We start from the raw sequence: 27,086 nt of genomic DNA on the forward strand, positions 1-27,086 counted from the left end.
GTGTGACATTCCAAAAGAGGTTATCAGCAGGAACAATTTATGAATTCATAATAACTTACCAATTGTTCATGTAATATTGCAGAAATCTACAACAAAAAAATACATCTCATTGGCCTTCTTCAAATAGTATTTCAATTAAAAAAAGCTGAATTTTGCTGCTACGTTCTCAATTTTCACCCTTGAAATGTAACTCAGAATTCAATTTGACCATCAAGGCACAAAAACCTTACATGCTGGAGAAATCCTCAATTTTGGTGAATGAGATTCTAGGCTGCTTCTTTTCATAGGTTGATTGATTCATAGGTCCATTGATCCATTGGACTTCTAGCAGTTGCAGCTTAGGGAAGAATTTTCCCCCTGTTGGGGAAGGAGTTCAGGAGTGGGCGCGGCAGATGCGCCTCCGATCGGTGCCCCCGACTGGGGGCGTGCTGCCATTTTACGTGGGCGGGACAATTAAGACCCACCCAGCGTGACGTCCGCCAGGAAGCGCTATGCGCTCCATGTGCGGGTGGGGGAGGGGGATTCACTAAGCTGAGAGTGCGCTTTTTCGTGCATGCACGCGAAAGAGCGCACTCATCTCCCTGAGACTAAGTGCTGCCTTAGGGGGATCGGCGCCAAATTCAAAAATGCGAAACATAGAAAAATAAAATTTCCCTGACGTCCTCTCATGTGACACTGTCACATGAGTTGGGACATGTCCATCACTTTTAGTTAAACTTATATTACATTTTTTATAAACTTAAATGAAACCTCATCCCGCCCGTGGATGAGGTTTCATGCTTTCCCTGAAGTCCGCCAGGCTCCCGGCCTGCCCACTAACCTTAAGGTTGGACGGACAGGCCCTTTAAGTACTTCAATTAGTTTTTAAATGGCCTCAATTGGCCATTGACAGGTTGGTAGGCGCACAGCTGATTCGCCTGCGCCCCCACCGTCCTGAAAATTGAAATGATGCGGGGTGACATCGGGAGTTCCACCCAATGTCATTCCACGACATGTAATGCATCGGCGAGCGGGCCCCGCCCCCCGCTTGCTGAACTCAATATCCTGCCCTTAATGTAGCAATTCAATGATGCCAAACCTTAGCCACATTGCTTTCCAAATTCTCCATGGGCAGAATTTTGCCTTTAGTGGGCAGGCTCGGCGCCCGCGATCGACACCACACTGTGATTTCACGGCGGGCTGAGTAACGCCTGCCCAGCATGAAATGCAAGCAGCTGCGCTGAGCGCTGCCTGCACATTGGGGGGGGGGGGGGGGGGTTAGTGCGAGCGGGCCGAGCACGAACTTTACGCATGCGCGCGAGTGAGTGCTGCATAATCTCCCTGAGGCACGGGGCTGCCTCCGGGAGGTGAAGAAATGAAAAAAAAAGGAAGAAAATAAAAACGTAATGAAACATGTTCCCTCATGTGACTCTGTCACATGAGCAGGGACATGTTATTAAAGAAAATGCAAATGCCGCTTGGCCTTTTCGCCTGCTCGCCAACCGTTAGGTTGGATGGGTAGCGAAAATTTTAATTTAATTGATTACTTAATGGCCTTAACAGGCCTTTTAATTGTCGGACGGCGTGCTGCCGGCTCCAGTGAGTGCCCGCCGACCGAACGATTGCGCGACTGTGGGTTGATGTTGGCACGCTCAGCCGAAGGCAACTCATGTCATTTCACGCTCGAGCGGATTGGGCGCCGCCCACCCACTCGAGTGAAAATTTCTGCCCTATATGTTGACTAGTTTTGCTAACGTTAAACATGCCTCATTTTGAGAACAGTTAGTAATGAGCTTCACGCTTCAGGAGAACAAAAGTTTGAGAGAAATTATAATTGATTATCAGTTTATGTCACTCGTAACTGTACACTTTTTGACCTCTGATTTCTATCTTTTTACTGCAAAAAGAAGAGTTTGAACTTCAGACAACATATGTTACCTGGGTAAAATATGTTCCTAAAGGAAGTCTATTTTCTACCTGGATCTCTGGCTCTCTCCTACATTTCCACTCAGCTCTTTGAGAACATCTACTTTGACTCACTGTGTTACAGACTGAACTAAAGGTACACCAGCATATTCCATGCATTGGCAATTTGGATGGCAGAATGATAGAGATTCATCCTGTGGTGGGGGACAGCTGTTGATTGAGGCTGTTTTCGAGAAACATTTGGCTTCTTGCATCAGGAAAGAGGATAACTGGTATTACTAACATGCCTAAACCTCAAAGCTAATCAGAAAGAACTCCACATCATTCAATCTTTCAGTGGAATTTTCTGCATCTGCAGTGGAGGGGTGGGCTCGAAGAAGAGCTGGCATTGAATTTTATTTTGCATGTTCCCAAAAGCGCTAGAAGTAGGAGTAGGAGTAGACTACGGCCTTTGAGTCTGCTCCACCATTCAATACGATCGTGACTGATCTTGGGCTTCAACGCCACTTCCCTGCCCACTCCCCATATCCCTTAATTCCCTAAGAGAACCAAAAATCTATCTATCCCAGCCTTAAATGTATTCAGTGATGGAGCATCCATAATCCTCTAGGATAGAGCATTCCAAAGATTCACAACCCTTTGAGTGAAGTAATTTCCTCTCATCTCTGTCCTAAATGATTGGCCTCTTATTCTGACACTGTACCCCAGTGTTTTAGGTTCACTGACCAGTGGGAACCATCTCTCTGCATCTACCCTTTCAAGCCCCTTCAGAATCTTATACGTTTCAATGAGATAGTGAGACATGCCAAACATTGCTACTTGTTGATGAATCAAACCACAGCGATGTCAAATACAGCTGCTCACTAGCTCGGTAACAAATGATGGAAATGAAATATTTACACAAGCCTTTGCCACTGCAAAAATTTAAGTGACAGAAAAAGAATCAGAACGATGAGCTAAAGAATAATAAGATTCATCAAACTGAATACTTAATACAAAAATTGCCTTTAATACATTCCAATACCTTTCCAATTAACACATTGCCATTTTCAGCCAGGTATTATTTGGGCTTTAGATTGCTTGCATTGAGAAGGATGTTTGCACTAATACAATGGGGCTAATTTTGTATCTGAGGTCAGGACTCCAATATCAAGCACATTTCTGTGTCCTGACCTCGCATCGCATCGGCATGATTCTAAACAACCAGGCCAGACCATAGCCAGGGAGAATGTTGGACACCCAATTAGGGGTGGTAGAGGCAGAGTCAGCTGATAGCTCTGCATTAGGTGGGAACACTCCTCCAAGTCACACACCATCCTGATTTGGAAATATATTGCTGTCCCTTCACTGTTGCTGGGTCAAAATCCTGGAACTCCCTAACAGCACTGTGGGTATACTTATACCACATGGACTGCAGCAGTTCAAGAAGGCAGCTCATCACCATCTTCTCAAGGGCAACTAGGGATGGGCAATAAATGCTGGCCCAGCCAGCGAAGTCCACATCCCATGAATGAATTTTTTAAAAAATGCCTCAGCACCACTGGCCTGCATTTCTTGTGCGAGTGGCTGTCCTCATTGCTGCTCATTCCCATATTCGAGTAGAGCAAATCCATCTCCATGATTGTCCTCCCTTGCCTTCAGGAGTTAGGTCACAGCTGGACCCCTTGCTATGCCCTGTTGAGTCACTGCATACCCTCCCTCCATCATATGCTAAAGTGCCTCCAGAGTTATCTCAATACCACCTTAAACATATACTGGCCTCTATTTGCCTCTGTCTGATTTGCTCTCTGAGCTATTGCCCTTCATTTCACTGATTTATTTTTCCAAAAATATATTTATTCATAAAATATCTAAAGGAGCATTCCAAAACATTTCAAAGTGGTCATAACAAAAAGTGCAATAATATTCAACTTTTCTCCAAACAGCGTGTTGCACCTTGAGGTACCTCAATACAATTGCGGTACATGTGATATTTACAATATACATTCAATGACCGGCATTCAGCCCGGGGTTTTCCAGCCCCTTGGTGCATTATGGCTAACTAATTTACTGATACTAAATTCAAGCAGCGACTGGCTCCACCCTATTGTGCTGCTGCCTCTTACTTGGGGACATGATCATGACCCTTCTTGGTCTCTGTGCCTGAGAACAAATATTGCTCCAGCCTTTTTAGTGGACTTTAATTGCCTCATTTGCCTGCTAAATTCCTGAGCTGCTCAGTCAGCTTGCCAGTCCTGATGCCTGTTCAAAAATCCATGGGGTGCAGGGCTGTACTGGAGAGTTGGTATGCCACATCTATTTCTGATTTTGCACCCTGCTCTGCCTCTGGCTCCACCTCCTCTGGAGATCAAAAATCCAACCCTATACTTCCTCATGAGATTGCCAATGGCCACAGGAATTGTACTGCAAAACATAATTGTGCAAAATATCCCTATCAGTGCCATCATTCCTCTCTTTCATAGCATGTGGCAAAAAAGCTGCACTTCTCATCTTCCCAAGCTGGAAGCTTGAGTTTGGCCCATGGCTTACTGGGAAAATGTTCCTTGATTTGACCTGTTTTGCAGTCATTTTGAAAGTAACAAAAGCTGCAGATATAAATGCCTCTTCTTTCTTGATCTCTCTTCCCCCCTAATTAGATCTCTTATGTGTTCCAATATTGCCTATGTTCTCATGCATATAGGGCACTGAAGCCTTTTGTTGACTTTCAATGGTAGTAGGAGCTGACCAAAGTGTTTGTACCTCAGACTGGGTACAAAGAAAAAATGTGAGGCTTGGGGTAATTGTGATCAGAATTTTTTTTAAAAACTAGGTTTTTAATTGAAGAATAGAACAAGGGAAAGAAAAAACTCAATCGAAAATTGCGAAAACAACAAATAAAGAAAAAATATTATTCTTGGATGGGGAGAGAAATTAACATAAACGAACAACACGGAGTTCTATGAACTATATACCTAAAAAGTAAAATTGAATTTGCTACAACATTATTGAAGCCATACCTGATCCTCTGGAGTGGATTCCGTTGGTAGAGGCAGATTAGACTCTTCACAAACAGCAAGACTTCTCACCAGTTTACCTTTGGCTCCTGACTGAAAGGCACAGAAAAAGTGATAACCTTATTATTGGCTACAAGTGTCTTAGAAATATCCACACACTTCAATTATATTACCAACCATTCAAAAGGCAACAGAAATTTGCCATGAAATAAACTGTAAAATTCCTTTTTGCAAGCTGACATTTCTTGAATAAAACATTGCAGCAATGTTCTGAGCACTTCACAACAAGCTAACGGTGTGTCATGTGGCTCTAATAAAACAGGGTTACTAATCCAGATCAGTAAAAGGAATGAATCATGCAAATTTAAGAAATGTTTTCTGAATAAATGTTAAATGAAGAAACACCTGACAAAATAATGAAATCAAATGCAGCAATCTGGGAACCTCCTGCAGCGTAAGAGGAAATTTACAAGACATCACACAGGCTTGGTATTTAGATCACCAAAACTCCAACAGTTGTTGAACACACAGGAAGTAACAGACTAAGACTTAAGGTCTGGGTTCAGAGGTGATCAAAATATTTTGTTTCAAATATTTGCTGTAAAACACGGCTTAAATTTAGAATTACTGAGCATTTTACAAATTGGCATTCCAACCGTAAATGATTAGGATTGTCTGATTTTCCTCTGATTTAGGTTTAGGGATAAAGTGAAAACGAAATCAGATAATCAAGACTGGTCAAAAGTAGTAATGAAATTTTCATCCATTTTTAATCACATACCATTGTGCCCACTCTGAAAGGTAAGTGAGAAAGGACTATTTCCTCTGGTTTGGGCATCAGCAACAAGGGATCATCAACTGAAAGCCATCAGTAAGGGAGATTAGAAGAATTACCGCAAAGAATAGCTGAGAGAGAAGCCACTGCATCTTTTAAGAAAGTGTTTGAAGTAGAGGATGATACAGGACTATGCAGAGAAAATGGAACAGTGGAATTAGTTTTCAATATCTGCTGCACAGATGTGACAGATCAAATGACCTCCTCCTACACTATACATTTCTCTGATTCTAGATGAGATCAGATTGGTGGACATTGTTCAAGGCAATTTGAGCAAGTTCTTTCCTTGGAACTGTGTAGAAAGAGAGATGGAGATGGGAGAGAGGGATATAAACAAAAAGATAATTCTGAACTGATATCGAAAACTTGGGCGTTAGTTGCTCAAAGAAAGTGTAAGATTTTGAAATATCAACTGAGCAGGCGCTTATATATATTATTTTAAAAAGGTATAACACAATAAAAATCTTACCATACTACAACAACATTCTCCAAGTTCAGATGTGTTTTCTAAAAATGTAATTGCTGCTGCCGTTTGGCATTTCTCCCTAACACTTTAAACTTGGATTCATGACAAAAAGATAACCCCCATAAGCAGACCAAGACGTCCTATGAAATGAAACTTGCTTTCTTACGTATAACATGAAGGGGATAGCATATTTCAGCACTAACAATTACCCATTTACTCCGTAATTTGCATTGGAGATTGTACGGGTTGTCCCGTGCTTTCCTGTCCATTCTAAAAGGGGAAAACGTCATGCTGTCAAATCATATTATTCAAGCTAAAGCTAATATTAAGGTTTGTGTATAAGAGTATAATTACACGGAAGGAAATGAATAGACTCAGTAGCTGGCATAACAGCATTTCACTAACATTTAAGCTGCTATGAAACAAAATAAGAATCCAAAATCTTAGTAACTCCATCCAGAATTATTTAATGGAGTTTCTGCTGAACGTTGTATTGGCACTAACCTGCATGAAGCCCTTCCCTGCCTCAATATGAAAACAGATTTGCAAGCAGGAAACTAGAGATAGCAGGGAAAACAAAAGTTCCAGTACAATTTCAAAGGCAAGCTTTGACGCTCCAGAAAAAGCTCTTTATCTGGGCAGACAATTATGTTATTTGTCAATTCTACCATTCAAGTAGATGGAGTGTGAACAGCAGTTTCCCGGCTATCTGAGAAAATAACTAATTGTGACACCTCTGTAGTGGATACAATATAGTACAGTGTAATTTCAAATTGTGTGAAACACCCTTAATGGTTCAGCAATCAAATTAAATTCATCTTCTCATCCAACAAGCAACGTCCCTACATTAACATTTGAATGACCAGCAAGGCTAGATGGCCCTTTATTGAGATGCATATATTTTGGATGACTGAGTATCCCTTTTGCCGCTGATATCAAGGTGAAGGATCTTTCTCCAGAAATACACAGTGCCCTGAAGTCTGTCTTAAATGCACAGCATATTACCTGGATAAGCTAAAAAAAACACATAAATTAAACTAAGATAAAAGCAAAAAACTGCGGATGCTGGAAATCCAAAACAAAAACAAAAATACCTGGAAAAGCTCAGCAGGTCTGACAGCATCTGCGGAGAGGAATACAGTTAACATTTTGAGTCCGTATGACATTTCAACAGAACTAAGGGAAAATAGAAGAGAGATGAAATATAAGCTGGTTTAAGGGGTGGTGGGTGGGACAGGTAGAGCTGGATAGAGGGCCAGTGATAGGTGGAGATTGCCAAAAGATGTCATAGACAAAAGGACAAAGGGGTGTTGACGGTGGTGATATTAGCTAAGGAATGTACTAATAGGTGACATTAAGGGTAGAAAGCAGGATGAGCAAGGTACAGATAGCCCTAGTGGGGGTGGGGTGAGGCGAAGGGATCGAAATAGGCTAAAAGGTAGAGATAAAACAATGGATGGGAATACATTTAAAAATAATGGAAGTAGTTGGGAAAAGAAAAATCTATATAAATTATTGGAAAAAAGAGGGATCGGAAAGGGGGTGGGAATGGAGGAGAGGGTTCATGATCTAAAGTTGTTGAACTCAATATTCAGTCCGGAAGTGCCTAGTCGGAAGATGAGGTGCTGTTCCTCCAGTTTGCGTTGAGCTTCACTGGAACAATGCAGCAAGCCAAGGACAGACATGTGGGTATGAGAGCAGGGTGGAGTGTTGAAATGGCAAGCGACAAGGAGGTCTGGGTCATGCTTGCGGACAGACCAAAGGTGTTCCGCAAAGCGGTCACCCAGTCTGCGTTTGGTCTCTCCAATGTAGAGGAAACCGCATTGGGAGCAGCGAATGTAGTAGACTAAACTGAGGGAAGTGCAAGTGAAATACTGCTTCACTTGAAAGGAGTGTTTGGGCCCTTGGACGGTGAGGAGGGGGAAGTAAAGGGGCAGGTGTTGCACCTTCTGCGGTTGCATGGGAAGGTGCCGTGGGAGGGGGTTGAGGTGTAGGGGGTGATGGAGGAGTGGACCAGGGTGTCCCGGAGGGAACGATCTCTACGGATGCCGCCGGGGGGGTGAAGGGAAGATGTGTTTGGTGGTGGCATCATGCTGGAGTTGGCGGAAATGGCGGAGGATGATCCTTTGAATGCGAAGGCTGGTGGGGTGATAAGTGAGGAGAAGGGGGACCCTATCATAGTTCTGGGAGGGAGAGGAAGGTGTGAGGGCGGATGCGCGGGAGATGGGCCGGACATGGTTGAGGGCCCTGTCAACCACCGTGGGTGGAAAACCTCAGGTAAGGAAGAAGGAAGAGATGTCAAAGGAACTGTTTTTGAAAGTGGCATCATCAGAACAGATGCGACGGAGGCGAAGGAACTGGGAGAATGGGATGGAGTCCTTACAGGAAGCGGGGTGTGAGGAGCTGTAGTCGAGGTAGCTGTGGGAGTCGGTAGGCTTGTAATGAACATTGGTGGACAGTCTATCACCAGAAATTGAGACAGAGAGGTCAAGGAAGGGAAGGGAGATTAAACTATTTAATTCATGATGGAGTTCTCAAAATACAAATTATTTACATCCATATCACAAAAGTTTAAATGCAAACCCTCAACAATAAAGACATTTGTTGGAACTGGGATTAATGTAACTGTTCTAACCATGACAAGTCAGATCACAACTGGGTATACAAATTGAAAAATGTTTCTTATGATTGATTTAGAAACACAATGCATGCATCAGTAAAGGGCCTTCGTTATCTGAATTGGGGGCGGAATCGTCCCAGGTTTGCACTAAGTGCCGTAGCAGGCGTGAAAAACGACGTTTTAGCCGCCGACCATAATGGCAGGTTTTCACGCTGTAACGTCCGCTTCCTGCCTCATTAATTATGCAGCCACAGGAAACATGCTGTCTCACTGGTGGGCGGCCTCCGAATCGCCCACCACACCATTCCTCACCGCTTTCTCAAGCCATATCTAAAACTGCAGCTGTGCACACGGTCCTCAATGCTTGCAGCCCAGGACTGCCTCAGTGAAAGCCAAGAAGAGCTCAGTGACCCGTCACTGGAATGCTTTTTGGAGGCCTGCCATGATGTCCTCCACCCCCGTTCTGGCCACAGGAGGTCCAGCAATCTCACCACTCTGGCTTGGGAGGTGGTGGCAGTGGTGATCACTGCCAATGCTACACAGAAGATGTTGGCCATCCAGTGCAGAAAGAGGATGAATGATCTCTTTCATGCTGCCAGGGTAAGGCAACCATCTCATCACTCTAAACTCACGCACTCACAAGCCCATCACACATTCATTGGCATCTCACTCACTACCAGCTCAAGGGACATCGCCACTCACTCTCTCACACACACCCTCACATCTCCATCTGGCCTCATCTCCTCTGGAGACTGCCTCCTCAGCCCTCACCATCTTGAGGTCACTTGCGCAGATCAACATGTGCCCCCACACACACCCTGGGGTACCCTCCTTCCCCAGTACAGCCCTCGTACTGCAGCCTCTTCCCTCGCCTGAGGCCACTTCTCCACCTTCCCCAAGCAAACCCTAGCCCTGCAGCCATTGAAAAGCCACCCCTGCCTTACGGCTAGTCTGGTAGGCAGTGACCTGTCCGTGAGACAGCCCCCCAAAAAGTGATGTGGTGCTGCCTGTGAAGTCTGGCGCTGATGTCCACAAATGCTGTCTGAAGCAAGGTAGGCAAACAAACCTGGAAGTCCCGAGCGAAGTGTGGGTCACCAGGTGCACATTGCTTATATACAGTTGTGGAACACATCGGCGTGGGCCCGGATGATCCAGTGTGGGGGGTGATTCCGGCAAGCAGGGCTTATAATGAGATGCTAAAGTATTGAAATTAGGTTCCCGATGTGCAGCAGCAGGAAACGTGGCCTGGCATTGACGGGTGGAGCAAATGATCGCAAACTGGGTTCACGATGGCATGAAGCTGATTTTTGGCCATCTCACCATATTGTTTGCTCATGCCCACTGCCAATGGGACCAGATGATTCCCCCTGGTGTATTTTTACTTGGGATTTATGTGTTATTCTTAATATTCATACAGAAATTACAGTTCAATTGATAATTTTTCAAAGCTATAAATACTGGAGGCGTACTCAATTATTGGAAGATGGTATATGAAGTTCCAATATTCATAAAAGGAATGAAACAAGAATCTGGTGACTCAAGTTGGCTTGTCTAACATCCAAAGTGGGGAGATTGATTTTAGAGGACCATGTTAGTGAAGGTTTAAAGATCTTCAATTCCACTTTCTGGTTCTTGGCACTGCTGTGGAGGTACAAGGAATCTGAACTCCACAGCTGGATCACTGAAATTTACATCAGTTACATGCAATTTAAATACATGAGAAGTTCAAGAGGAATGTTATTATAGCTCCATCATGACTGGGCAGTTTTCTGTTCCTGATAAGTAATTTGTATCTCACTAAAGCGCCCACAAGAAAATGTCATTTCTTTCATTGATTGACATTAAAATGTTTTGAAAAATATATGGTTAACACATTTTCCACAAAAGAAGAAAGTAAAGTTTTAGTCAATTGTTTTCCCACAGGTCAGTTTTAATCATTTAATACAAATACACATAACTTTATTACTACTTTATTTTCAAGGTGGGATATTTTGTGTTGCTCTTGTTATGAAGTATTTCCTATTTAGCATCAATCTGTGCAATGTTGTTCAGGCAGAAGCATTCAACATCCAATGCAATGAAGGTTCTAATGCAGTAAAATCAAAACATTTTCATTTGGTGCATTTATTCTGTTTTGAATTATGCCACTGTCTACACCATAAAACCATAGAAGTTTACAGCACAGAGGGATACTATTTGGCCCATTGGGAGACTGGCTCTTTGTTAGAACAACCTAAATGAATCCTTGCTCTCTCCCATTGTCTACTGCTTTAAATGTTTACCCACACTTCCCTTAAAAGATGTAATAGTCTCTCCCTCAAACTCTCCCTACCGCTAAGCCTAGATGTCCCCTTAGCGAAATGTATGTTTTTTAGATTTCACGCTCTAACAACTTTCTGAGCAATGAAATAAGAAATAAAGATCTAAAAAATTGTTTGCGTATTAGCGCTTCAAAGCGCTGCTACATAGATTCACAGGGCAAGATAGCACTACCAGCTGCTCTCTGCCTGGCTTCCTTCAATGATATCAATGGGGAGTGCCACATGAGCCCCACAGGTAGCCTCCTGCGGCATTGTCTGCCCCCAACAAGAGCCTATACAGCCTACATAGTACCACTCTGCAGTGGCACTATAGGAATTAATTTTTAGCCTAAAGGCATTTTTAAAAATCTTTTTCCTCACTCCCTAAATTTAAATTGATGATCCCACTTCACTGACTTCTCAACACAGTAAATAGCTTTCCTATTCACTCTATTGAATTCTTTCATAAAAGTCAATAGTTAAGGATAAATTTTGGAGGATAAATCATATGTTTATGATTTAAAGTTACCATTGAATACTTCTCAATGTCTTATTTATTAATGCTAGATTTACTGATCCATAAAACTTTATGAATGGACAGTAGAAATAAAATGGCATGCCCACAATTTCCCACTACTTGTTCCTGATGATTGTGATGCCAGAAGCGTACATTTGTAAAATTTACCCTGCAATATCCAACTAATAAATATAATACATAAGGGTAGGCTTTGTACATGGCTGCTCCTAGCTTCACACACTAGTAAGGCAAATCTGAATTTTGGGCATGGTGCCCTGTAAGGTTTTGCATCCATTAAAATGAAAGGAAGTAAATGCTGCAAGATGTGCATTTCACAGACTGTTTTTTGACGATAACGAGTAGACCCTGAATATGCATATGTAAAGCCATTCACAGAAGTATGTTATGAACATGGTGAACATTCTGTGAACAGCACAACCAACATGGTTGGAAGTGAGAAAAAAGTTCCACAGTTTAAGCCCACAAAAGATATCCCTGTAAAGTAGTTTTACTGGGAATAGATGCATGAAAAGCTATTTATAAAAGATGTTTGAGAAAATATGCACTGACACACAGAAATGCTAAGATGAAAAAGTATAAGTGTTGCAGGAAATGTTTTCCATTAAATAAATCACGCTCTCTCAATTCCCACTATTCTTATAATTAAAAGCAAAGTTCACACATAATCAGAAGGTGCAAGAAGTACAAACAGAAACAAAAAATACTGGAAAAACTCAGCAGGTCTGACAGCATCTGTGGAGAGACAGATAATGTTCTGCAGAGAACTTTTTGAGTCATATGGACTTGAAATGTTAACTCTGTCTTTCTCTCCACAGATGCTGTCAGACCTGATGAGTTTTTCCAGCATTTTTTTGCTTTTCTTTCAGATTTCCAGCATCCGCAGTATTTTGCCTTTATCTAGGTGCAAAAGGTACCCTGAATTACTGATCCCAGGTGAGGAAACTATTTTTGCACAGGAGAGAGCTCTGAAGATATAATCTCAGATCAGATTGAAGAACAGTGCAGAAGAGTTCCACATAATTCACGCAGATGACTTACATAATGTATTCACCTATGCACACATAATAAGTGTAGTCAAACGTATAATGTAGCACGTAATGAAATTAAGAGTATCCAAATGGATAAATGAGCTTATTTACTCATACATACCATATTCTCCATTCATTAAGAAGGAACAACCCAGTTACTCTCAAGCAGGCCTGAAGAACAACATTTACCAGGACATCAACCTCCACCACCTTTTCTTGAAGTAGCCACCTGCCCCCCGACCCCCCACCACTTAACCAATACACAGTTTAGGGGATTTCATGTTTAGGAGGAATTGCAGGTGAGGCACATAGTTTTTGTACTAAAATGACAACAATGGTAATGGTTAATGAGCAACTAGCTGTGCAAAGTGGACACCCATGTTGTTTGGCATCCCCTTGAGTGACAATGGGATATGGACCTTATGGGCATGTTTTGAAATTGAGGTTACTACAATAGCAGCAATATACTGAGCAATCAGCTTAGGCTAATAAGTGGCAGGTAACATTCACACCACACACATGCCAGGCAATGACCATCTCCAACAAGAGAGAATCTAACCATCTCCCCTTGACATTCAATGGCATTACCATCGCTGAATCCTCCACTATTAACATCCTGGGGGTTACCATTGACCAGAAACCGAACTGGACTAGCTATATAAATACTGTGGCTACAAAAGTAGGTCAGAGGCTGGGAATTCTGCAGTGGGGAAATCATCTCCTGACTCACCAAAACCACCTACAAGGCGCAAGTCAAGAGTCCGATGGAATACTTTCCACATGCCTGGATGAGTGCAGCTCCAACAATGCTCAAGAAGCTCAAACACCATCCAGGATAAAGTAGCCTGGTTGATTGGCTCCCAATTCACCACCTTGATATTCATTCCCTCCATCATTGATGCACATTGGTAGCAATATGTACCATCTACAACGTGCACTGCAGCAACTTAACAAGGGTCCTTTAACAGCACCTTCCAACCCTTTGACTTCTCGCACCTAAAAAGACAAGGGGTGCAGATGCATGGGAACACCATCATGCAAGTTCCCCTCCAAACCATACACCATCCTGACTTACAAATATATCGCTGTCCCTTCACTGTCGCTGGGTAAAAGTCCTGGAACTCCCTCCCTAGATGTATCCACACCACATGGACTGCAGCAGTTCAAGAAGGCAGCCCTTCATCACCCTCGCAAGGATAATTAGGAATGGGCAACAAATGCTGGCCTAACCAGCGGTGCCCTGTGAGAGAATAAAAAAGCAATTTTCCTTGCAGTGGCAGTGGAAGTTGGTCTGGTAGAGCCAGATTGGCTCTCTGCTATTTAGTTTGTAATTGAGCACAAGGCAACATCTGCAGTGCTGATGTTAGTCACACAAGTAATAGGAAGAACAGGAATATTTCTCATCGGTAATCTTAGTCCAAGCTACACGATGTGATCATGGTCAGCTTCAACTCACTTGGAGATTAGTTACAGGTAATGAGGGAGAGGTTCTTAAAAATTAAAGATTTCCTCATATACTACATTCTGACAGAGTTCAATATAAATTGAGAAGACCATTTCACCCTCAATATCTCATCCACCCAGAAAGAATGTAACCCCCGACACAGCATCCAGCTATTTCTTAAATGATTCTAGGTTTCCTGCCTCATTTTCACAAGGATGTTCTATCTACATTATGCACACCAGGGACAGAATTTAATGCTGTCCCCTGAAGTGGGTTTGGTAGCAGCAGAGCATTTGAATGGGTGGGAGGATAGTGGGTGGGAACTGCACTGCCTTTCCACCCCTGTCCCGATTATGTCCAAGATGAGAAGGCTCATGCATGCCCTTCCCACATTCCTGCCAATTGAGGCCTATGAGAGGGCAATTAATGCCCACTTGAGGGTCTCATCTCGCCACCTCTGGTATTCACCCAGCAGTAGATAGGGGACTTGCCATGCGGCGAGCCTGAAAAGCAAACCCTGTTGCTGTTGCCTGTGGGCTTCTGGGGTGTGGTGGGGGGGGCAGGAGCGTTGTCCTTTATTCTAAGGCACTCAGTGCCTGAGTGAGGGACCGGCAATGGGGTGGGGGTGCCCACTGCCCTGCCTTTGCAGCCAAACTCCCTCCCCACCCCTGTAACCCCATCGTGCCATCACTCACCGGTGCCTGGGTCCCTCGGCGATCCTGGGCCTCGGGCAGGTGCATTGCCGGCAGCAGACATTACTCCAGCTGGCGCTGCCAAGCTTTGCATGGTTGCTGGCCTCTGATTGGCAGACAGCTATCGGGGTAGGGTTTCTGCCCCAGGATCCTTGATCCTGGGAAAGGCCTGCTGCTGACCTATTTAGTGCCTGATTGGCAGTTAAATTGGCGATCCTTTCTGAAATGAGATGGCACCGAACTCTCACCGGCTCTTCGGCCAGTGGGAGAGATTCCAGCCGCCTCCATTAATTTCCGCTCTAATCACCTAGTTGGTATTTTCTTATTTTGACATAGTGACCAAGATTTAAGTTTTCGACACCATTTCGGATTGCCAGCCTTGGTGGGCTGGGGGGTGGGTGGGTGGTCTGGCAAGATCAGAGGCAGGGAGTTTCTGACAAGATCAGATTGGGAGGGTTGGGGAGGCTGGGGACCCGGGCTGGGGGTGGGGGGGCTTTGAGGGAACAGCTTGCAGAGCGTCAACAGGGTCACAAAGGCCCAAAAGAGTTGCCAAATATAAAACGTTAGGCCGTAACTCCTGACGAGCGTCAGAAAGTGCTGGCCCGCGGGAATTAGAAGAAATAAATACCTACTAAGCTGGTCTTGAAAATTACATTGACACTTCCGTTCACTGGAGCTGCTTGGGGCCTGCATCGAAAGGCTCCTCGCAGATCCCAGCAAAGTGTAGCTCCAGCTAATTCAAGGAGGCCACACCCCTTTTTTTACAGCACTTGCTGCCGTAAAGCAGGTAAGTTTTAAGGGCCAGGGAAATTGACAGGCCAGCGGGAAGGTAAGTGTCTAAGGTAAGTAGATAGGATTTAGAGGCTGGGTGTGTCTGGGGGGCGCACAGACTGGGGTGGGGAGGTGGGTCAGAGGTCCAGTGAGGGGGTGGGGCTGTATGTCTGTGGTGGGGTGGGGTTACAAGGTGCGGTGGGGGTGGTGGGAGGTCTGAGGTCAGGGTGAAGGACAGCTGGAGGTCCGAGGTTGGGAGAGGTGAGTGGGAGTCAGAGGCCTGGGGGTGTTGGAGGTCCGGGGGTGGTTCGTGGGGGGGCTCCAAGGTCATGGGGTGGGGGGAGGTTGGAAGTCTGTGGGGAGTGGTGGGGTTCTGAGGTCGGGGGTGGAGGTCAGTCAAAGGTCTGAGGGGTGGTGGGTATAACAGGGGTTCCGAAGTTCGTGGGGAGAGGAGGGTGGGGGGTGTCAGAGATCGGCGGGGAGTGGGGGTTGTTGGCGGTCAGGAGGGGTGGGGGGTGTCAGGGGTCGGGGTGGGGGCTGTCAGAGGTCGGGGTGGGTGTGTCGGAGATCAGGCAGGAGTGGGGGATGTCAGAGGTCAGGGATTGGAAGTCAGGGAAGTGGGGGATCAGGGGCGGGGGGGGTGTTGGAAGTTGGGGGTTTGTGGGGTGTGGGAGGGTGGGGGGTCGGGGGTGTCGAAGGTCAGGGAGTGTTGGAGTTCGGTGGGTGGGGGGAGTTGGGATTTGGGGGAAGTCCCATGGGGCACGTCACGGGTGTGGGGGGAGTCCCGTGGGAGCTGTCGGGGGTGTGGGGGGTGTTGGGAGGTGCGGGGGGGTGGGGGGGTGGGGAGCCCCGTGGGACGTGTTGGGAGGTTGGGGGGAGAGTCCCGTGGGGGGTGTTGGGAGGTGGGGGGGCGAGTCCCGTGGGGGGGTGTCGGGGGAGTCCCGTGGGAGGTGTTGGGGGATGTGGGGAGAGTCCCATGGGGAGTGTTCCGTGGGGGTGTCGGGGGATGTGGGGGGAGTCCCATGGGGGGTGTTGGGAGGTGGGGGGGGCGAGTCCCGTGGGGGGTGTCGGGGGATGTGGGGAGAGTCCCATGGGGAGTGTTCCGTGGGGGTGTCGGGGGATGTGGGGGGAGTCCCGTGGGGGGTGTCGGGGTGGTGTGGGGGGAGTCCCGTGGGGGGGTGTGAGGGGAGTCCTGTGGGGGATGTCGGGGGATGTGGGGGGAGTCCCATGGGGGGTGTTCCGTAGGGGTGTCGGGGGATGTGGGGAGAGTCCCGTGGGGGGTGTCGGGGGGTGTGGGGGGAGTCCCGTGGGGGGTGTCCCATGGGGGGTGTCGGGGGAGTCCCGTGGGGCAGGTCTGAGTCTTTACAATAGTTACTCACAAGTTAGGAGAGGTTTTAATTCTTCTAACGTTTTCTGGGTAACTATTGGTGCAGCCCCAACAGAACCATCTAAAGTTTGCAATTTAATCCGCATTTTCGCAGTGCAATTGTCCAGAGGAAGTGTGCGCTTCTGGGCAATTGCCGTGCAAACCCTTACCTGGGAACTTCCTAGAGGGATTCCCCAGCGTACCTTTGGGGTACCCTCCAAAACCTGATGCTGGGGAGCTTGGAAGTAATGGGCTTGTGCCCTCACAACATTCCACAAATAAAATACTTTGCTTACAGTCTGCCTCCCCTACCCCATCGATGCTGTGCATGCTGCTCCCTTGAAGCTCCACATTGCTCCTGTACTCTCCATGCTGCTCCCCAACACGCAAACACACGCCTCTACCCAATTCACTGCCCCAACAGACATACTTGGAAGGCCAATCCCCTTCACCCCCACCTCTCTATCAACAGCCCCTCCCCACCCCCCTCCCCCCACCCCTCCCACCCCACCAATCCCTGGGCTTGCCAACGCCTCCTCACCCAGGCTTTCTGGACCCCACCCCACCACACCTGCCAGAACCCCTTCCCCATGGATTCTGGGGAAGCCATCCTGGGACATCAGGCAGCAAGGAAAATTATGGGATGATCCTGTATATTATGGGATGGTTAGTCACCCTGATGCCATTTACAGTTATGTATATGTCTGAGGCCCTCTCTAAGCTGCCTCTTTCTTTCAATGCTGAAAAGTACATATTTCTCTAGTCATCTTCATTAACAACAACTTACACTTACATACTGTCTTTAACATAATGAAACGTACCAAGACACATCACAAAACAAAAATATACCAAGTAAGCAGATATTAGATCAGATGACCCAAAGCTTGGTCAAAGATACGTTTTAAGCATCGCCTTGAAGGAGGAAGGTGAGTTCGAGAGGCAGAGATGTACAAGAAGAGAATTCCAAAACTTAGGCCCTCGGTAACTGAAGGCGGGACCACTAGTGGTTGAGATGCTCAAGAGGCCAGAATTAGAAGAGTGCAGAGTACAGTATGATTGTAGGGCTGGAGGAGATTATAGAGATAGGGGCAGGAATTTCCCCCCGTCGGGAGGGGTTGTGAGGGGCGGGTGATGGGAGTGAGCGTGAACCCAATCGGCGCCCCCGATCGGGTGTGTGCCACCATTTTACGTGGGTGGGCCAATTAAGGCCTGCCCAGCGTGACGCACACCCGGAAGCGCTGAGCGCTCCCTGTGCAGTCGGCTGGGGGGCGGGGGGCAGGGGGGTGGCGGGGGGGGTGGTGGATTGCCTGAGCTGGGGCCATGGAGGTGCCTCAGGGAGATTAGTTTAAGTTTTGAAAAATGGAATAAAGGTAAAAAAGAAACCTCCGTGCCTCAGGGAGATTTCTGTGCTCTTTCGTGTGTGTGTGCGGGAGAGCGCAGGCCCCAACTCAGGGATTCTCCCCCTCCTGCCTGCACAGGTAGCGCTCAGCGCTTCCGGGTGTGCGTCACGCTGGGCGGGCCTTAATTGGCCCACCCACATAAAATGGCGGCGCGCACCCAATCGGGGGCGCCAATTGGGTTTGCATTCACTCCCGCCTGCCCCCGCACAACACCCCCTGATGGGGGGAAAATTCGGCCCTCTATGAAAGTTACTTCCACGGCAAATGGCTCATTACTCATCTCCAAAGGTTCTTTCAAGTTCATTTCATTTTGAAGTTTATATATGGAAGTTTGCATTAACCCACATAAAGAAGTAAGATGCTTTGATAGCGCAAGGTGAATCAGAGCAAGTGCAAGCTACGTGAAATACAAGGCTGCCCTTCACTCTGGAACGTATACATCTAATTGAACACTGCCAGCTTGACACAATTTCACTGCCACATCCAAGAACAATCATATGAATGCTAGCTAATTAAATCATTTCAGTTTGGGCATGCATTGAAGAATGGCCCTACCTTTGCTCTTTTCCTCGGCTGCCCCTGGTTTACTGTTCGTTTCTGTTCAGCAAATTACAAACAATTGTCACTCACTGGGCAAAGCTGACAGGAAAATTAGAAATCTCATGGTTTTATTGATGTGATTTCTGTTTCAACACAATGTTATTACAACTTCATTGATTATGATAACATTTGCAACCAACCCTATAGACACAAACAATACACACAAACATGTTTGTAAATTTCTGATTTAAAAACATAACTTGAGGATAACTGTAGAATCTTATTTCTTATTTGCACACAGCCACAAAAAGGCCTTTTTATTCCAAATTATACTTACAATTTGAATATAATCTAAGCCAAGTATTTTACTTAACAAATGCAAACATCAAGGGCACAATTTCTAGGAGAGTGATTTTCATTAAAAGCTATCAGTTCAAAATAAAAACATTTGCAGAAACAAAAACCTGTGCCTTATTTGTACTGGAAGGTCAAATTGATAATTTTGTAAAACAGATGAAGCATACACAAAGGTGGAATGAAATGATCCTGTTTTAATAAAGGCACAGTGATCAATAGAATTAGCAGTAGGCCGTACAGACATCAATATCCTATGGGCCATCTCACCTGATGGTCAGCCTTTGTATCATTTGCTTTATCCTCTTTTTCCTTCTCTTTCTCTTCTACCTCCAAGCTTTCAGTTCGAATGATACATGTCTCTGGGGAGGGTAGAGGAATCTCAATCTCTTTCTCATTTGCAGCTACCTCCACTGTCTCTTGGTTCACTGTACCTTTCTCAGACATTCTCACAGCAAAGGATTACACAAGTAGAAGATGCAGTGACCTATGGGGTTAAAACATTGAAATACAGAGTATTTTATTCCCAGAATGAGTCCCCCCATTTTTTTTTTGACACTTGTTCTGCTGAAAATTATTATTACAGTTTTCCATTTGAAACAAATTCCTTAGGCATGACTTTTCGGATGATTTTTCGAAATGCATCCCCACTAATATCAGCTGCCCCGCAGTGATTTAACATTCAGCAGTACATTAATTGGCTCAGGGCAAGAGTTCCACCCTCAGCTGGGAAGGAAGTCTCTTAGAGAACTGCCCATCAGTCCCAGCAGAGCCACTGCTGGGACTACAGCCAGTCCCCAAAGAGAAGGAGCTAATGGAGGCCAGAGGTATCAGCAGGGACTGGCAAGTAGGTCCCAGTGAGGGGAGGGAAGAGGTTGGGGCTGGGTTTGAGAGGCAGAGGGAGGATTAAAGGGGGTATGATCTTGTGGGGGGATGCCTCCGAGGGGCCCCAAAAGCACGTACTCCCCCTTACCCAACATCAACCTGCACAGCTAAAGCTGCTGGGGTACCTGCTTGGTGTGGGCCTCCCCCTTCCTAAAGGTAAATTAGCTGTTGGGGCAGGATGAGACCCTTAAATGGCCATTAATTCGTCACTGAAGGGCCTCAATGGACTCAAGGATGGGTGGGCCACCCAACACTCCAATGCCATCTATAAATGGGAGGCAGCTAGGCCTGGGGTGGGCAGGCGGGTAGGTGGTTGGCAGGCCATGCGCTGCATTTTATGAGCCCCTCACTTTCAAATGCGCTGGTGGGGGACCTTAAAATTCCACGCTATGTTGTAAACATTCAACATAAGTTTAACACATCACCATTAAATTCCAAATGTAATAGCCCAAACAAATACAAAAGATAAATTTGGCAAGCCAACATTCTTAGCCATCAATCTGACAGTTGTATTATTAATACTAAAATCCTCATTCAAAATTCCTTGCCAGTTTTTTGATTGTGAAACTTGAACTAGATGGATTTCAGCTAACTCAAATGTAGACTTACAAATACCAATGCATTTCCTAGAAGCTTAATAGGAGCTAATTTCTTAACCTCACCAATTGATTCTAAAATGAACGCCTTAAATTATTTAGGTTTTCAGGGCAACACGATCAAACTAAATTCCTGCGGTACAAGGTCAGTTTGTCACTTCAGGAATGACATTGCTGATTATGTATGAATGCTTAAAATAAGAATCACCTTCACTGATATTTTCTTTTAAAGTTGAGCTTCCTAATTGATTGTGACAGTTATACACATAAATAATTTCCCCACATATGCTAGGCTATATGAAAATCTCAACAGGATGAATTGTACACTAGCTGAAGTGTCACAGGCAGGAGGTACAGTAAGATATGAAGCAAAAACTGTTAGGAAAGAATACTGTAGTGCCAAAACAGTTGTCAGTAGAGAAAGATACACTTTACTTTTAGTCTTAATTGTTGCAAATTCATATGAACCTACAGACCATCATCAGAAGTGCAAGACTAGGTCCAGTATAGTGATTGATTATCTTTATTACTTGATTTGTGTATGGTTACACCATTGTGTAAATAAGAATATTGCTCAGTTTTTGTGACACCACAGTAATGTCATCAATATGAAGTTAAGTCGCTGATCAGCCATGACCTCACTGAGTGGTGGTGGATCAGGCTCGAGGGAGTATATGGCCTCCTCTTGTTCCTATGTTCATTGTGTTGCTTATAAATTTGAAAATAGCACATCGTTAGAAATGGGTTTCACAAATACTGCTGTTGAATGTATGAAATTAAGCAAATTCCCCAGGGGCAAATACAAGGCAAACAAATCTACCTATCGGGTGGAATCTGCAGGCAAACATATCTAATCAAAGCATTTTTGTTACTATGACAAAAATATCTTCAGAGCGTTCAAATTAAATTGATAACATTATCTGGAGCCACCTTTGGGGGAGGAGACAGATCAGGGATGTAATATAGTGACAGGGGATTCAATTGTTAGGGGAACAGACAGGCTGCAGCTGCAGATGTGATTCCAGGATGATGTGTTGTCTCTCTGGTGCCAGGGCCCAGGATGTCATTGAGTGGCTGCCAGACATTCTGAGGGAGGAGAGGAGGTGCAGAAAGATACAAAGCAGATGGGTACCAATGACTTAGGCAGATACAGGGATGTGGTTCTCCAGGCAGACTTTAGGTAAGAGATTACTAAACAGAGTCTCAAAGCTACCAACCTTCCAATTGTGCCTCGTGCCATGCACTTCTAAGTGTAGAAATAAGAGGCTAGAGCAGATGAATGTGTGGTTAAAGATATAGTGCAGGAGAAAGAGTTTCAAATTCCTGGGGCATTTAAACCAGTTCTAAGAGGGGAGGGGGTTGAAACTTTTACATGTTGGACATGTTACATGTCAGAGAGCTGAGACCAAAGTCTTTGTGAGGAGATTCACAAGTAAGATGGAGGAGGGTTTAAAGGGATTGAGCTGCCATGGAGTAGCAATCAGAGTCGGATTGCACTGCGCTCCTGGTTCCTTACCTGGAAATGCAGCCGTTCCTTTCTCACCCGGACTTCTGATTCAGGATGGGCGAGCTGTGCAGCACGTTTCTGAGGTCTTGTGTCAAGGGCTGGAGAGTCGGAGCTAAGGAAACCATGCCCCCTTTTTATGGCATTTGCCGCCATAAAGCAAGTAAGTTTAAAGGTCCAGCCACTTTCAGAAGCTGGCGGGAGTAGGGTGGTGGGGTGGGGGGAGTGTCGGTGGTCATTGGGGGAGTGGTCAGTGGTGGGAGAGGATCATGATGGTCAGTGGGGGCTGTTACATGAAGTCAGGTGGTCAGTGGGGGTGGGTGAGGTGTTTGGACGGGTTGGGTGGTCAGTGGGAGGGATCGAGTGGTTGGGGGGGGTTGGTTGGTTGGGGGAGCAGGAATTGTATGATCATTGTGGGTTAGGGGTTTGGGGGGGAGGTTGGGTGGTCAGTGGGGGGGATGTGGGATGGTCAGTGGGCAGCTGGAGGTTGGGTGGTCAGGTGGTCAGGGAGGTCCTGTGTGGGGTTCATGGGTGTGGGGGTAGACCTGCGGGTGGGCAGGGGTGTGGCACCAATTTACTTACCCAGGAGTTTGAAGTGGTTTGAATTCTTCTAACTTTTCCTGGGTAACTATTCTGAGAAAGCAGTCGGAACCATCCAAAGTTTGCAATTTATGTCATACTTTCCGATGGTTCCAACTGCAGGGCAATTGCCCAAAAGAAGTCTGAACTTCCCGGGCACTTGCTGTGCAGTACTTACCTGGGGATGCCCCCAGGAGGATGGGGTTTCCCCAGCACATCTTTGGGATATCCCCCAGTTACGGCGCCCTGGAGCTCAGAAGCTACGGGCCAATCTAGTTTAGGAGGGGTTTCAGCACCAGGAAATAGTATTAGGAAGGAGAAACAAGGTGCAAAGAATTGGGACAGACAGATAACACTCGGGTTAGAAATTGGATGACATTAGGTGAGATCAGACTAAGAGAATTCATGAACACAAGAAGGTTTGCAGTTAATAAGGTTGGTGAGTTCCAGGCGTAAATAGCACATAGGAATATGATGCTCTGGCGATAACGGACATCCGGCTCTTAAAGAGGGCAGGTTTGTGAACTAAGTATTCCTGGTGGTGTTCAGGAAAGATAGAGAAGGAAAGAAAGTGGGTAGCAGTTGTGGTGTTGGGGTGGAGGGGTTGGAATGGGAGGCAGCGGAGTGGTGGTGTACTGAATAAGGAGAATATGGCAGTGCTGGACCGAGAGCAAAAAATAGAGGTGACATTCCAGTACTGAGTGTATTCTATATGTCACCAAGTGGTGGGGAAAATATAAATCAGCAAATTTGCAGGTAAATTAGAAAGAGGTGCAGGAACTATCCTAATATAAACTAGAATAGTGATAGTGTAAATGACTGAGAGGGGGAAGAATTTCTGTGTTCAGGTGAACTTTCTTGATCTGTACCTTTCCAGCCCAATGAGGAAGGATCTGGATCTGGTTCTGAGGAATGAGGTGGGTTAAGTAGAGCAAGCGTTAGTGGGGAAACAATTAGAGAGTGGTGATCGTAGCATCGCAAGGTTTAGATTAGCTACGGAAAAGTACAAGGGCCAATCTGAAGTCACAATACCTAAATGGAAGAGGGGTAATGTCAGTGTTTTGAGAATGGATTTGGCCTGGGTAAACTGGAATCAAAAATTGGCAGACAAAACCGTAATCATACAATGGGCGACCTCTAAAGAGGAGATGGTTCAGGTATAATCTAGGTCAGCAAAGTTGAACTCCATGGAATAAAAGGGGCAATGACAGCATGGATACAAAATTGGCTAAAAAACATGAAAGTAGGGGTGTCATGCAAGGAAGGTATGCAGTGGTCAGAACTAGGATCACTGCTATTCATCATATTCGTCACTTGGACTTGGCTGTTCAGGGCACAATTTCAAAATCTCCAGATCTCACTAAAGATGGATGTATAGTCAATAGTGAGGATGATGGTGATAGATTTCAAGAGGATATGGATAGGCTGTGAAATGGACAGGCGTGTGGCAGGTGAAATTTAACACAGAGAACTGCGAAGTGACACATTTTGGTAGGAAAAAAAGAGGCAATGCAAGCAATTCCAAAGGGGCTGTAGGAATAGAGGGACCGAGGGTATATATGCACAGATCATTGAAGGTGGGAGGGCAGGTTGAGAAAGTAGCTAAAAAAACCAAACCAGAATCCGAGCTTTATAAATAGGGTCACAGAATACAAGAGCAAGGAAGTGCTGATGAACCTTTATAAAATTCCGGTTTGACCTCTACAGGAATATTGAGCCCAGATCTGAGCACCAGACCTTAGAAAGGATGTGAAGGCCATTGGAGAAGGTGCAGAAAAGATTTACTAGAATGAGGGACATCAGTTATGTTGATAGAAGCTGGAGTTGTTCTCCTTTGAGTAGAGAAGGTTGAGAGGAGGTTTGACAGAGAAGTTCAAAATTATGACAGAGTAGATCGGGAGAAACTGTTCCCAGTGGTGAAAGGGTTGAGGACCACAGTATACATATTTAAGGAAATTGGCAAAAGAGCCAAAGGCGACATGAGTAAAATCTTTTTTATGCAGCGGGCGGTTATGATCTCGAATATACTGCCTGAAAGGGTGGCGGAGGCAGATTCAATTATGGCTTTCAAAAGGGAATTAGACAAGGACTTGAATGGCAAAAAAATGTTTGAAGGGCTATGGGGAAGAGCAAGGGAGTGCGAGTAGCTGGGGGGCTCTTGCAGGGAATCGCCATGGACTTGAGGGTCCAGATGGCCTCCTTTTCTGTTGTAACAATTCTATGATTTAACCTCTGATTCACTGATGATATGAACTGAGTATTTTATTAGATGTTCTGACATTGTGTCACAAGTCTACATTTAGAAGTGTTAATGGAGTACATTAATAAGGATGGGTCAAGCCAAGCACGTGATAGACAAGTTACATATTTTTGCCAATGTCTTGAAGATCTGAAAATTAAATGTTTCATTCAGTACAGCACAGTGTAAATTACAAGCAGCTACATATGGATCCAAAGTACTCGATAATATCAAGCTCCAATTAAACTCCTAAACTTGCAGACAGTGCATTTAACCACGAGGGGAGAGATTTAAATTTTCTCTGACAAATGAATCTTATTGTTTAACTTTGTATAAGCCACTTGACTATCAGCTTTTGTTTCAGTTGGCTGGTAATTACATCACTAAATACATAATTGAAGTATAGGAATGAATTCCTATTACTGTCTTGGGACAAATAAGGCACAAATCAGAACAGCAAAACTTTATAATAATTATTTGGCCACAATATGAAGCAACTGCTTCCAACTTGCTAGGGACACCCAAGAAGATTCCTTGTTTATCGCCATCAGTATGTAAAGATGTTGAATAACTAGCCCACTGAATAAAAAATCTGACCAAATCTTTCCTTAGTACGTGCAATGCAATATGTAACAATAATGTTTAATTTTTGCAAAATTAAATTGAAAGAATAAAGTTGTCATTGTTCAAGAACAGCTACTCTTGACATGGCACCACCAGATCATCAGCAACTCATTTAAAAAAATAACTTTAATCTCACCTGCCCAATGGGAAATGGGTGTGATCAGATCAGCCACTTGTTTTACACACAACCTGATTTTACTTTCCACTGATGGATAGTTTGTGAAATGGGTGGTATATCTGATCACATCGGCAACGCACCAGACAGGTTAGTTAATATTTGTGTTTGAATTGATGATGTGATCGTGTACAAAATCAACAACTCCATCTTATAGGTGAGTGAGTGAGAGAGAGAGAGATGAGGAAAGAGAGAGAGATGGGTGAGAGAGAAAGATAGGTGGTGAGAGACAGCAAAGGGTGCAGTGAGAGTTAAGTATGGAATGAGGAGGGTAAGAAGAAAGATAGGGAAGTGGGAGAGAGAAAATGAGGGAACAAGTGATGGGGAAGAAATAAGGGAATGAGAGAAGGGTAGGGGAATTGAAAGCTTGAAAACAGAGGGGGAGGGTAGGTGAAGGTAAGGACAGAGAGAGAAAAAGAGAGGGGTCATGGGCTCCCGTAATGAAATGGAGGAGATTACTGGTTTACTGGTGACACTGAACAATGTGTCCTGATCACTCTTGAAAGGGAGATAAATGACATTGCTGAAAAAAGAGACATGTTGTTGAAGCTTTTCATCTTGCACTGATCAGGACAGACTGAAGAATGAAAATTTTCAAAGTGAGCAATAATTTATACTTCATGAGAAAAGGGTGCTGATTGCTTGGCAATCAACTCTGATTGGTTGAGGTGTTGCCATGGAGAATGCACCAGGGAACTATTGTCCCCACACTTTAGTTTAATTCAAAAAAAAAGGTGCAATGCCCAGACATATTCCTTTTGCCTACAGAAGGCAGGTCCCTACATCTGAATATATGGAGCTTCTGATAGGTGTATGTAAGCCACATTGCGAGCCTGACTAACAATCTTAAATTGGCCATTAGTTTAATTCTTAACACATTCAGGAGTGTTCAGCAAGTGCTGCCCAACTGTGGAATCTCATCCAACATTAGGCATTATGTTCTGAGTTTTACAAGCGCAGGATGGTTGAGTATGATCAGTTCTCAGTCAATTGCACATTGTCAAAGGGTCATGCTGTTTGATATGATCCGCCAATCATTGGGATGTGCAGCCTACACACCTGGCATCACACTGGCACTGAATTACATATACCAGATTACTCATTTTTGTGGTAGGCGGAACATCTTTTTGGCTTGATGCAGCATCCTGTTATTTGAAAATACTACTCGTATTGCTACTGCATAGTAGCTTCACCTGTTGCTCAAATTGTTGAGATACCTTATCCTTCCAGGG

General features: G+C 45.0%; 1 protein-coding gene across 1 annotated transcript in view; it reads right to left on the reverse strand.

Moving 5' to 3' along the window:
• Positions 1-27,086, reverse strand: part of LOC144679584 (cAMP-regulated phosphoprotein 21-like) — a 463,756-nt gene that overhangs the window by 201,495 nt on the left and 235,175 nt on the right. The window contains exons 6-8 of the mRNA XM_078540103.1: positions 19,523-19,739; positions 18,914-18,955; positions 4,902-4,991 (exon numbers count right to left, since the gene is read on the reverse strand). Coding sequence (XP_078396229.1) covers positions 4,902-4,991; positions 18,914-18,955; positions 19,523-19,699 — 309 coding nt within the window. The 5' untranslated portion in view covers positions 19,700-19,739. The remainder of the gene's footprint in view (positions 1-4,901; positions 4,992-18,913; positions 18,956-19,522; positions 19,740-27,086) is intronic.

This window comes from Cetorhinus maximus, chromosome 4, assembly GCF_964194155.1.
Source record: "Cetorhinus maximus chromosome 4, sCetMax3.hap1.1, whole genome shotgun sequence".
Classification (NCBI taxonomy): Eukaryota; Metazoa; Chordata; class Chondrichthyes; order Lamniformes; family Cetorhinidae; genus Cetorhinus; species Cetorhinus maximus.